We start from the raw sequence: 12875 nt of genomic DNA on the forward strand, positions 1-12875 counted from the left end.
AGCTTTTTCATTTCTTCAGTTCTTCCATTTGCTTTAGCTACTCTCTGTTCAAGAGCAAGTTTCAGAGTCTCTTCTGACATCCATTTTGGTCATTTCTTCCTTTCTTGTCTTTTAAATGAACATTTGCTTTCTTCATGTATGATGTTCTTGAGGTCATCCCATAACTCGTCTGGTCTTCAGTCACTGGGGTTCAGTAAACTAGGTCTTTGAAAATATCATCTATCTGAACTTAAAATTAATGCATACTTAGAAGGTTATCTACTGAGCCAAGTGCTGAAAACTCTGTCAATTTGCTTAAAAATTATTAAGTGACTAAAAATTTTCTGTCATCAAATATAATACATATAGAAATATGTATTATTATAATGCATATAGAAATCAATCACAAAGATTTAAATATTTTGTGCAGGACATGCGTTATCATCATATTCTTTTGTGGACCATGGGATTCCACTACTTTTTTTGTCTCTTCAATTGGCTTGTCAGTGCATGTGTGTGTTCTCTAGGATCTAAAGAATATTACCTCAAATAAAAATATTTAGATATCCAGTTACAGTAACCAATCTCCCAGAGAAGTCAAAGGAAAATAGGAAGTTGGTAGAAAGTAAGAGTCTGATTTCTCACCTCTTTAACACCTTTCAGTGTGGTGCTCTCTCAATATTTCACAGGAAAATCTAGAGGCTCCTGACTTTCTCAGTCCTTCTTAGGCTCTCTGGATGCAGATTTAAGTACTGACCATTGAAGTTCCATTCAAGCTTAAGATTCTCATCTTCTGCATTAATAAATGGAAAAAATGTGTTGTAAACTTAAAAATTATTGTGTTGTGTTGTTGTTGTTATTTGCTGTCGAGTCGGCCCCAACTCATAGCAACCCCTCCTTGGGTTTCCGAGGCAGTATCACTATGGAAGTAGGATTGCCCAACCTTCCTTGCTGATGTGGCATGACTCAAAATGGGAAGAAACAGCTGAAAACATACATTAATAATTAAATGTGGAATGTACAAAGTATGAATCTAGGAAAATTGGAAGTAGCCCAAAGCGAAAATGGAATGCATAAAGATAAATATCATAGGTATTAGTTAACTGAAATGGACTGGTATTGGCCATTTTGAATCAGACAATCACATGGTATGCTGGGAATGACACATTTAAGAAGAATCGTAACACATTCATCATCAAAAAGAATGTTTCGAGATCTACCCTGAAGTACAATACTGACAGTGATAGGATAATATTCATACAACCACAAGGAAAACCAGTTAATATTACTATTATTTAAATTTATGCACCTACCACTGAAGTGAAAGATGAAGAAATTAAAGATTTTTACCATCTTTTGCAGTCTGAAATCGACCACATATGCTATCAAGATGTATTGATAATTAGTAACTGGAATGTAAAAGTTGAAAACAATGAATTATTGGTAGTTGGAAAACATGGCCTTGGTGATAGAAATAATGCAGGAGATTGAAACAGAGGGTGGAAAAATGTATTCCAGGTGGTGGGAGCCGCACCTTTTACCACATTATCAGTGAATGGGGCCCCACTTTCCTGTTTTATTTGATGAGTGTCTCCAGCAAGGAAGATGTGAAAAATGGCGGTCTTTTTTGTCTTTCAGATCAAGAAACAAGCCCCCTACGCTCAGGGCCCTGACACCAGTGGGAAGGTGTACTCACCATAGTTGCCCAGAGCCCAATCTCCGTGGTCTCGCGAGGCCAGCATGCGCTCACGAGCCACCTTGTCTAGCACCTGCTTCGCCTTGCTGTTCTCGCGAGGCCTGCACACGCTCAGACGCTCTTGTTGTCGCTGCACCTCACCCGGACGGTCACGCGTCTCTATGCGATCAGAAGCTGGCTGCGAAAGCACGCGCGCGACTCCTTCGGCCGCAGGCGCAGGGCAGGGTAGGGCACCTGGACGACCGGTAGGAGCCCTTGCAGGCCAGGCGAGGGCCCAGGGATGCCACCTCTTATCAGCTTGTGTCGGCTGCGGTTCGGTCTTTTGCTAGTTCTGTTTTCCCTTGAGCTGGGTAACGCCTCTAGGGCAAAGAAACTATGCGGCAGGCACCTGCTGAAGGAAATAGTAAAACTCTGTGGCTTGGAAGATTGGAGTCTGTTCGAGGAGGGACCTTCTCACCATCAGTTGGTGCCCCGCGCTGTGGACGCAATGGGCGCCTGCTTCCGCGCCGGGCTCCCACGCTCCCCAGTGCCGTCCCCAGGCGGGGGCACAGGCCCACAGCCAGGTACACTTCTTATCCTCAAATCTGCTCTGCCAGACGGCCATCCCCCTAGTACACAATGTAAAATAACAAAACAAAACAGTATGTATTGAGTTTACAGAAAATCTCTATGAATCTTTCCTTTTTTTTTTTTTTTAACCTAGAAGCAATAAGCGTACACGTATGGGACTACTTACTGATTTAAGAAAGTTGCTGCTTTCCACGTTTTCCGTCTAAAGTGCCCTTGTCAGTTGGCAAACTTCTTATGCCTTTCAAAATCCAATTTCATTATCAAGTTCCCTTTGATAATCACTCCTGCCATATTTCTACCACAGAACCTAGCCCATAGTTCTGTGACGGTCATCAAAACCAAACCTCTTGCCATGATGGATTTCTACTCATGGTGACCACTCGAGTGACAGTGGAACTGCGCTATAGGACTTTCTTGGCTGTGATCTTTATGGAAGCAGATCTCCGTGCCTTCCTTATTTGGTGCTACTGTGTGAGTTCCAACCACCAAACTTTAGGTTAGTTGCTGAGCACATTGTAAGAATAGGACAAAACTGCACCACCCATTTACCCTAATTGCCATCAGGACTGTCTATATCATTTATGGGGCCCAGTATGAAGTGAAAATGCAGGATTCCTTGCTGAAAAATCAGGAAAGGACTGTTGGAAGTTACCAAAATAGAATTTTCCTCCTTTCTTCTGTTCATATGCATGATCCATAGTCTCATCTTACTTCACTTGAAGTTCACATATGTACATTTCACTTAAAAGTTCAAGGGTAAGAATATTGGAGTCCAAGACAGTGGGGCAATAAGCCAAATACAGGGTCCTTCTAAGCACTAGGCCTGTTGTACTGCACAGGTCTTATTGCATAAAGCCAACCCTGCATATCACCCCAATTACAGGGACTGTTTTATGCATGTTTTTATCTGAAATGCTGAGGGTCTACTACATAGTGTGTTGGTTATTAGGTGCCACTGAGTTGGTTCTGACTCATAGCGACCCTATATACAATAGAATAAAACACTGCTGCACAATCCTTAAAATTTTTGCTATGCTTGAGCCCATTATTGCAGTCACTGTGTCATTCCATCATGTTGAAGGTCTTCTATTACATAACCAAAAAAAAAAAAAAAATCTACTGCCATTGAGTCCATTCCAACTCATACTGACCCCTATTGAGTTTCTAAGTCTGTAAATCTTTCTGGAAGTAGATTGCCTCATTTCCCTCCCACAGAGCAGCTGGTGAGTTTGAACTGCCAACCTTCTGGTTAGCAACTAAATGCCTTACCCACTATGCCACCAGATCTCATTCTTCTGCTACACTCCAAAACAAAGAGGAGCTCTGGTGGTGTAGTGCCTAAGGACTAGATGGTTAATAAATATTAAATTTATACTTATTGTGGGGACAGTAGTGGTTCAGTGGTAGAAGTCTCACCATTTATGTGGGAGACCTGGGTTCAATTCCCAGCCAATGCACTTCATGTGAAGCCACCAACCATCTGCCAGTGTAAGATCTGTCAGTGGAGGCTTGCATTGTTGCTGTGATGCTGAACACTTTTCAGCAGCACTTCCAAAATAAGATGGATTAGGAAGAAAAGCCTGGTGATCTAATTCTGAAAACCAGCCAGTGAAAACCCTATGGCTCACGATGGTCTGATCCACAGCCCATCATAGAATGGTGTAGTGTTGGGCAGCATTGGGCTGAGTTGTGCATCAGGTCACCATGAATTGGGGGCCAATTCAACAGCAGCTAACAAAAACAAAAAACTTACTGCTTTTAATCAGTTTTTAGGCAGAATATTGTTGTTTCAGATCCATCAGTATCCTCCAACTATGTTATTACATTGTGTGACTAACACATTTTAGTCCCAATGTGGTCTACCATTTTAAGAGAAAATATACTTTATTTAAACATTGCCTTTTAAAGTAGCTTGATTTTTTTTTTTTTGACATATAAAAAGTCAAGAGTCCTGAAATTAAGGAATACATGTCAAAATAAAGTCCCTAATGTAGATGACTGAAACAGTAGTGCCTGGCACACAGTAGGCACTCATTAACTCTTTTTTTTTAATGAACAAGTGGAACTTATTGCTGCTTGGGGAATGAAAACTTTTAAAGACAGAAACCATCAGACTGAATCTTGATCATTTTCTATCGTCAGACTTACCCACACATAAATTCATTTTGTCCTCTTAGAATGGCAGAAGTATCTCTCCTATAATTCTTGAACTTTGGTTCACTGCTTCTCAGATTTTAATGAAGATCACATATAGTCATCTGAGAAATCCTGTTAATATCCAGATATTAAATAGGTCTGGAAGGGGACCAGAGATTCTGTAGTTTTAAAAAGGTCCCAGCTGATGCTGCTACTGTTGCTGCTAGCCAGTGAACCACAACTTTTGAGTGGTAAGGCTCTAGTTCACCTCCTCTCTCTTCCTTATTCTTTTCTCCTAGTACTACAAGGAGGGCTTTCTTCCCTTTCTGCTTCATGTTGGATGTTTTTCTTTTGTCAAATAATGTGTTCACTACCTATACTCAGTCCACATTTTACCATTAGACCTTCAAGCTTGTTATTTAAGAACAGTTTGGAATTCCTTTTCTCAACAAATATATCCCTGGAAACTATTTTCTTAATAAAAATGAATCTTTAAACTTCAGAGCTGATTAATGACCCCTTTGTTCTAGGTGTTAGTCATTCTCCCCCAGGCAACAAATGCCTTAACTAAGTAAATGGGGAACATCAGTGGAACAAGATTTGTAGCACATAAAAATATCTGGCAATATTTCAGAATGGTTATACCCATTAAACCTGTTACTACGGAACTTTGTAAAGGACAGTTTGAAAAGGTGGAAACATTTGTTGTTGTTGTTGATTTATCATAGTTTTGAAATATGTAGAAGAAGGAAAAACAAGTTTAGGCTTCCAATAGATGAATCTGTATTTAAGCTTTTAAAATTATTAATCTATAAGAAAAAAATGGCATTTAACCTGTCCCGATAATTTCCAGTAAATAATTGAGAAGTTATACAGTGGTATAAGATAGAAGTTGTTTCCAAGATAGAAGATTATAGTTATGTCACTTGAACAAGAGAAAAGATGTAACTAGTCGGGTAGAAGAACATCAAGAGAACGGGCATCCTAGAAACCACGTGAAAAAAAGTGTATCAAGGGAGAGTGTTTTTGTATAGTGATGTTCTTGTATAGACAAGAGATATTAGTCCATAAAGAACTTGGCTTTAACGTGGATATTCAACTGTAGGAATAGGTCAGAAGGCAGAATATATGGGCACAGATGTTAAGAAATAAGTTTAAAAAATGGTTAAGAGAGCAAATGAAAGTTCTCTTCTGGTTACTTCAGTTTTCTTATGAAGTAGAAAGCAAAGTCAGTGGAGTGTGACGTTGGGAGTCTATTAATGTGGTAAAATTATTGATAGATTTTCTGATCTGAACTTGAATTTCTGGGAGAGAGCAATTCTTAATTTTAAAAAATATGAGTTCAGTTAACTAATATCTCAACATTATATGTGAAATGGACTCATAGGCTATAGGCAAATATGTTCTTCTAGAAGAAATGGTAGATAGACTACTATCATGATGGAAGTTCAGCAAGCATCTGAATAGTTAGCTCCTGGTTATTTTTGTTCCTTTCAAATGAATTAAGAGCAGTCTGGTTGTCTGATTGTGAATGTTAGTAACGATTAGTTCACTATACCTTTAGCATATCACCACTCCTCCTCCATTTTTTTATATTTCAAAGAACAACAAAGTGGTTCTTACTATCCACTTAGTTATAAAATATGAATAAAGAGACAAACCAATTTTAAAAATGGGAAAAGAATTTGAAAAGACATTTTTCCAGAGAAGATACACGAATGGACAATAAGCACATGAAAAGATCCTCAACAATTAACAGTAAGTAGCAAAGGAGCTCTGGTAGCATAGTGGCTCAGGCACTTGACTGCTAACCAGAAGACTGGTGGTTCAAACCCACCAGCCACTCCTCAGAAGGAAGATGGGGCAATCTATTTCTGTAGTGATACTGCCTCGGAAACCCAAGGAGGGTTTGCTATGGGTCGGTTCTTGATTATATGTTATCTCCTGAAATGAAATCAACCTCCATGGAAGTCCAGAAATCAAGTGACATATTTATTTCATTGGGCAAATCATTTTTTTAAAGTGTTAAAGAGCAAAGGTGTCACTTTGAGAACTAAAGTGCACCTGAACCAAGCCATGATATTTTCAGTTACCTGCTATGCAAGTGAAAGTTGGACAGTGAATAAGGAAGACCACAGAAAATTTGATGCATTTGAATTAAGGTGTTGGCAAGGAATATTGAGTATAGTATGGATTCATAAGAATGAATGAATCTGTCTTGGAATGCTCCTTAGACTAGAATGGCCAGACTTCATCTCTTGTACTTTGGTCATGTTATATGAGTGACCAGTCCTTGGAGAAGACTATCATACTTGGTAGAGTTGAAGGTCAATGAAAAAGAGGAAGATCCTCAATAAAATGGATTGAGACAGTGGCTACATCAGTGGGCTCAAGCATGGCAATGATTGTGAAGATGGTGCAGGACTGGGCAGTGTTTCATTCTGTTGTGCAGAGGGTTGCTATGAGTTGGAACCAGCATGCCAGCACCTAACAACGACAAATGACTAATGATGTTGAGGATCTTTTCATGTGCTTATTGTCCATTCGTGTATCTTCTCTGGTTCTTACTATCCACTTAGTTATAAAATATTAATAAAGAGACAAATAAACCAATTTTAAAAATGGGAAAAGAATTTGAAAAGACATTTTTCTAACTCCAGGACTTTGCACATTTTGTTATAATACTTTACTTTGTCTTCTCAAGCCACCTTTGGAAACCTTCAATTCAGTTCTTTTACTTCATCCTTTTCCCCCTTTGCTATAGCTACTCCACATTCAAGAGCAAGTTTCAGAGTTTCTTCTGATATCCATTTTGGTCTTTTCTTTCTTTTCTGTCTTTTTAATGACCTTTTGGTTTCTTCATGTAATGTCTTTGATGTCATCTCACAACTCTCCTGGTCTTTGGCTATTAGAGTTCAGTGTGTCAAATCTGTTCTTCAGTTGGTCTCTCAATTCAGGTGGAATATACTCAAGGTCATATTCTGGCTCTCATAGACTTGTTTTAATTTTCTTCACTGTTGGCCCCTGACCTTGTTCTAACTGATGATGGTATTAAGCTTCTGTCTTTTCACAGATCTAATCGATTTGATTCCTGTGTGTTCCATCTGGCTAGGTCTATGTGTGGGAGCTCTGGTAGTGTAGTGCCTAAGGCACTTGACTGCTAATCAGAAGGCTGGCAGTTCAAACCCACCAGCCACTCCTCGGAAGGAAGATGGGGCAATCTACTTCCGTAGTGATACTGCCTCAGAAACCCAAGGAGGGTTCGCTATGGGTCGGGTCTGACTCGACGGCACCTAACAAAACAATAGGTCTATGTGTATAAGGCACCGTTTATGTTGTTGAAAAAGGATACTTGGAATTAATAAGTCATTATTCTTGCAAAATTCTGTCATGCAACACCCAGTGTCATTTCTGTCACCAAAGCCATATTTTCAAACTACCAATGCCTCTTCTTTGTTTCCAGTATTCACATTCCAATAACCAGTAATTACCAATGCATCTTGATAGCACGTTGATTGGAGAAGTTGGTAAAAAATCTTCACTTTCTTTTTTGGCTTTTGTTGTTGTAGTATAAATTTGAATAATAGTAGGAAGGAAGATGAGGCAATCTACTTCCGTAAAGATTTACCACCTTGGAAGTCCAATGAGGGTTACTATGAGTTTGAACTGACTTGATGGCAGTGGGTGAGTATCAACTCATCTTCCTTGTAGGTGTATGGATATATTCCTATCATTGGCAACATTGTACTTCAGGATAGATTTTGAAATGTTCTTTTTTAGTGATGAATGTGATGGATGCTATTCCTGGTCAGTTTTTTCAAAAGTAGACTGCCATGTTCTTCTTCCTAGTCTGTCTTATCCTGAAATCTCTACTGAAACCTGTCAACCATGAGTGACCCTGCTGGTATTTGAAATACTGGTGACATAGCTTCCAACATCACAGCCACATGCAAGCCACACAGTAAGACAGACTGACAGATGGTTGGTGGTCATTAGGGAAATGCATATCAAAACTGCTTCACACCCACTAGGGTGACGATAATCAACAAGTGGATGTTCTGGTTACCTAGTGCCACTCTGACAAGAATAAACCACAAATGGGCTGGCCTTATCAAACAGGAGTTTATTCTTTTACAGTTTAGAGGTTTTAAATCCAAGTTGAAAGTGCCAAGCTCTAGGGGCTGGGTGAAAGCCCCTCAGCCTTGGGTTTCAGCTCTGCCTCCAGCTCCTGGCCCATTGAAGCTAGAGGCTTTTCTTCACTCAGACAGCTTCTGGCTGCTGAGATTGACAAGCCCAAGGTTGACAAGTAAAAAGGCTTATTACCAAACCACATGGCAGTCCATTAATTCAAGTCCATTGTAAGTCCCCAGGTCAGCAGAGCATGGCAGGCTGCTGAACAACAACACGGTTACATGCAGGGTCCAAGCGTGCCATAAGCTGGAGACCATTCCCAAAGCTGCTTCTTATATATAGGAACCAGACCACATACCCAAAGCAGCTACTCAGCGCCCCAATAGATTCCACCATAGAGTTAATTACCAATCTCACCATGGGGAGTAACTATATCCAGCTGCCCAACCACTCAACCTGGCCTAGCCAAATTAACACACAAACGTAACCACCACAATTCCACCCCTTGTCAACTTGGCACCTGTACGTATCTTCAGTGAGTGGTATCTGAAGATACAGATCTCTTCATTGGGTAACTCCAGTCCCCTAATTCCTCTAGGTGGCAACCTCACCCCCTTGGCCTGGCGGGCCCCGTTCCTCTCCCTCTTGGGTATGGCAGCCCTGTCCCCTCACTCTTGGGCAGTGGCTATCGCTCCATCCCACTGGCTCACATGAATGAGCACCCTCACACTCCAGAACCAAGTTGGTGAAGGCCTGGCTCTTTGAAACCTAAGGGGCTGTGGTGGTTCCAGCCCCAAAGGCCATGGTCCTACCCTTTCAAGCTGAGGCAGCTCTGCTTGTTTTCTTGGTCTCTCTGCTTCTGCTGATTAATGCCGAAGGCAACCCACTCTGCTGGAAATCTTCCTGCCCCCAAAGGATTCAGCTTTCTCACTCCGTGGGCCAGCCAACCTGTTATTCCATTTCATGCCAGTCTTTTCTACCAATTAATGCCCGAAGGCAACCCACTGCCAGTTAGCCACCTAACCAAAGGCATCAAGCTTTCTCCTCTGTGTGCTGGTAAGGCTGTCGCTGTCTCATGCTGGTTCTCTCAGCTCTGCTCCTGCCGTCTCTCATGCTGGTCTCTGGGCTCTGCTCCTGCTATCTCTCATGCCATATGCTGGGGTCTTTCTGCCAGGGTTTTGGGTCAAGGATGCACTCCACTCCTGTTTCCACATTTTATGTATCTTTCAAAGCTGTACCCCACACTCTTGGTACCATATTCTGTTCTGGTTACCTAGTGTTACTCTGACAAGAATATACCACAAATGGAATGGTCCTAATAAACAGGAGTTTATTCTCTTACAGTTTGGAGGCTTTAAGTCCAAGTTCAAAGTGCCAGGCTCTAGGGGCTGGGTGAAAGCCCCTTGGAATTCAGCTCTGCCTCCAGCTCCTGGCCCACTGAAGCTAGAGGCTTTTCTTCACTCAGACAGCTGCTGGCTGCTGAGACTGACAAGCCCAAGATTGACAAGTAAAAAGGCACAGTCCCAATGTTACCAAACCACACGGCAGGCCATTAATTCAAGTCCATTGTAAATCCCTAGGTTGGCAGAGCATGGCAGGCTGCTGAATAACGACGTGGCTACATGCAGGGTCCAAGCATGCCATAAGCTGGAGACCATTCCCAAAGCTGCTTCTTATACACAGGAAGCAGACCACATACCCAAAGCAGCTACTCAGCTGCTCCAATAGATTCCACCATGGAATTAATTACCAATCTCACCATGGGGAGTAACTACATCCAGCTGCCCAACCACTCAACCATGCCCAGCCTAGTTGACACAAAAATGTAACCACCACAGTGGAAAATAAGAAGTGTTGGTAAAGATGTGGAAAACTTGGAACTCTTACCTGTTGATGGTGGGAATGGAAAAAAATGACGCTGCCACTGTGGAAAACAATTTGGCAGTTTCTCAAAAACTTAAACATAATTACTATATGATCCAGCAGTTCTAGATATAGACCCAAGAAAATTGAAAACATATGTTCACATACATACTTTTACACAAAAGTTCATGGCAACATTAAAAATAGAAAAAAGGAGAAATAACCCAAATATCTGCCAACTGATGAACAGATAAATGTTATATATTCATACAATGGAATATTATTCAGCTATAAAAAAGAATAAAGTACTGGTACATGCTATAACATGGCTGAACCTTGAAAACATTATGCTAAGTGTTAGAAACAAAAAAGAAAACCCTTACTCTGGTTGAGTCAAATCCAACTCATAGCAACCCCTCCTTGGGTTTTCAAGGTGGTATCTCTATAGAAATGGATTGCCTGGTCTTCCTTCCAAGGAGTGGCTGGTAAATTTGAACTGCTAGCCTTCTGGTTAGCAGTCAAATGCCTTATATTGTATGATTCCATTCATATGAAACTTCCAGAATAAATCCCTAGAGATAGAAAGATTAGTGGCTGGCACAGCCTGACAGTAGAGGGAAATGGGAGTGACTGTTAATGTTACTGGCTTTCTTTTTGGGTGAAATGTTCTGGAATTGCTTAGTGGTGATAGGTGCAATTCACAATGCTGTGAATATACAAAACCACTGAAGTGTAACTTTAAAATGCTGAATTCTGTGGCATGTGAATGGGCAAAGGTTTGTAAGTCTTTTTATAAGAAAACACTACCTACAACTATTTTAGTTAAAATTATGTCTTTTTAACACCCATACTTCCTTTCTTTATTTAAAATGTGGTTTCTTGCTTTTTTAATATTGGACTGATTTTAGTATTCTATTATCATTAAATTTCCATATAAAGAATATTTTAATGAAGTAGGATATTTTTCTTATCTCTTAACAGTATCTACTGCTGCCTCTATGGAAGAAGCAATAAATAGTTTGAAGTCACTGCCTGAATATCAGCATCAGAAGGCCAACTCCCCACCTGACAAGACAAGGCAACTTTCCTTACCACATATCAACACATATATTCACAAGATTCAGGATAAAAATACAAACAAAATCAAAACCTTAAGCAATTTGTTTTGGGGGAATCATCCCCAAAGAAAACGCAGAGGATATTCAGAAAAGTGCTGTCTTAAAGGATGTACAAAAGGTGAACTTAGCATTGCATGCCTTCCATATATTGATTATAAAAAGTTAGAAACTGACCACCAATTGTGACTGAGTTATAATAACACATCATAGGAATTATACTAACTTAATAAAAGCTTACTATATTTTACTTTTTTTTTTTTTTTTTTGGTAATTGTGCTTGTAGATTCTTTGCTGTGAACAATATCTACATGTACTGTGAGTACTTGACAATACTTTATGGTGATAACAGGAATCTTAGTATTTTCTTTGGTGACTTTTTTTTCCTTATTTTTAATATATTTTTATATTTGAAGATGTTATTTAAGGTGGCATGATCCATGTAGATATCTGAAAATGTCCTTTCTTTCCATTATGGTAGAAACTCAAGATGCATTTAAATAGCTTATGGACTATGCAATACTAAAAATTAATGTAGAATCTCCAAAACACCACATAACATGGATGAACTTGGAGGACATTATTCTGAGTGAAATAAGTCAATCACAGAAGGACAAATATTGTATTAGTTCATTATGGTAAAAAGTCAAGGAAAGGTTTATATATAGAACAAAACTTTCTTTGTTGGTTACCTGGGGTAGGAGGGGAGGGGAGGGAAATAAATAAAAGAAAAAAATGGATTATAGAATGTTCTACATTCCATCTCTACAACATACAGACTGATGCCCATTGCTTTAGGCTCAGTACAGTATGCCAATACATATGCCCCACCAACTTAAAAATAACTAACCAACTACCACTTCTAATAGAAGCTGGTGTACTGTAATTGTAGGTACATTTTGCCCTGCCTTTGCTTTGAAGGTACTGAAGGTACTGATGTAATGTCTGTCAACACATAATTCTGAAGATTGAGATGTCTGTACCAGTAGTTCTGAAAGTGTGGTTCCCAGCAGACCTATAAGCATCAAAGTTACCTGAAAACTTGTTAGAACTATAATGCTAAGGTCCACTCAAGACTACTGAATGAGAAACTCTGGAACTGGGTTCCAGCAATCTGTGTTTTTATAGGCCCTTCAGGTCATTCTGATGTACACTAAATTTCGAGAATCACTGGTAATAAATCACTATCTGAATATTGTTGAAATCCTGCAATTTATATCCTTGCATATCTCACACAGTACAGATGATAAAAGACCAAATGTTTTTTTTTTTTACATTATAGCCACATGTGAAATAATTTTTTAATGCTATAAATTATAACAAAAAATCCAAAAGCTGTACCAAATGTGAGTGACCAATATGGCAGCATTGAGGATGAGAAAGAC

At 39.8% G+C, this 12875-nt stretch overlaps 1 protein-coding gene across 1 annotated transcript; it reads left to right on the forward strand.

Annotated features, from left to right (window-relative positions):
* The first annotated feature begins 1955 nt into the window (after positions 1 to 1955).
* On the forward strand, positions 1956 to 11679 carry INSL6 (insulin like 6). The gene is made up of 2 exons (XM_007939284.1): positions 1956 to 2238; positions 11357 to 11679. Exons 1-2 carry the CDS (start codon positions 1956 to 1958, stop codon positions 11677 to 11679), a joined length of 606 nt encoding a protein of 201 aa, XP_007937475.1.
* Positions 11680 to 12875: the final 1196 nt, after the last annotated feature.

The sequence above is a fragment of the Orycteropus afer genome, unplaced genomic scaffold (genome assembly GCF_000298275.1).
Source record: "Orycteropus afer afer isolate SDZICR_OR568_19922 unplaced genomic scaffold, OryAfe1.0 scaffold00005, whole genome shotgun sequence".
Lineage (NCBI taxonomy): Eukaryota > Metazoa > Chordata > Mammalia > Tubulidentata > Orycteropodidae > Orycteropus > Orycteropus afer.

Bases quoted from the DNA above. Each gene is read 5' to 3' on its own strand.
- INSL6 (XM_007939284.1), top strand. From the start codon at position 1,956: ATGCCACCTCTTATCAGCTTGTGTCGGCTGCGGTTCGGTCTTTTGCTA. The intron at 2,239-11,356 runs GTACACTTCTTA...ATCTCTTAACAG, and splicing joins GGGCACAGGCCCACAGCCAG to TATCTACTGCTGCCTCTATG.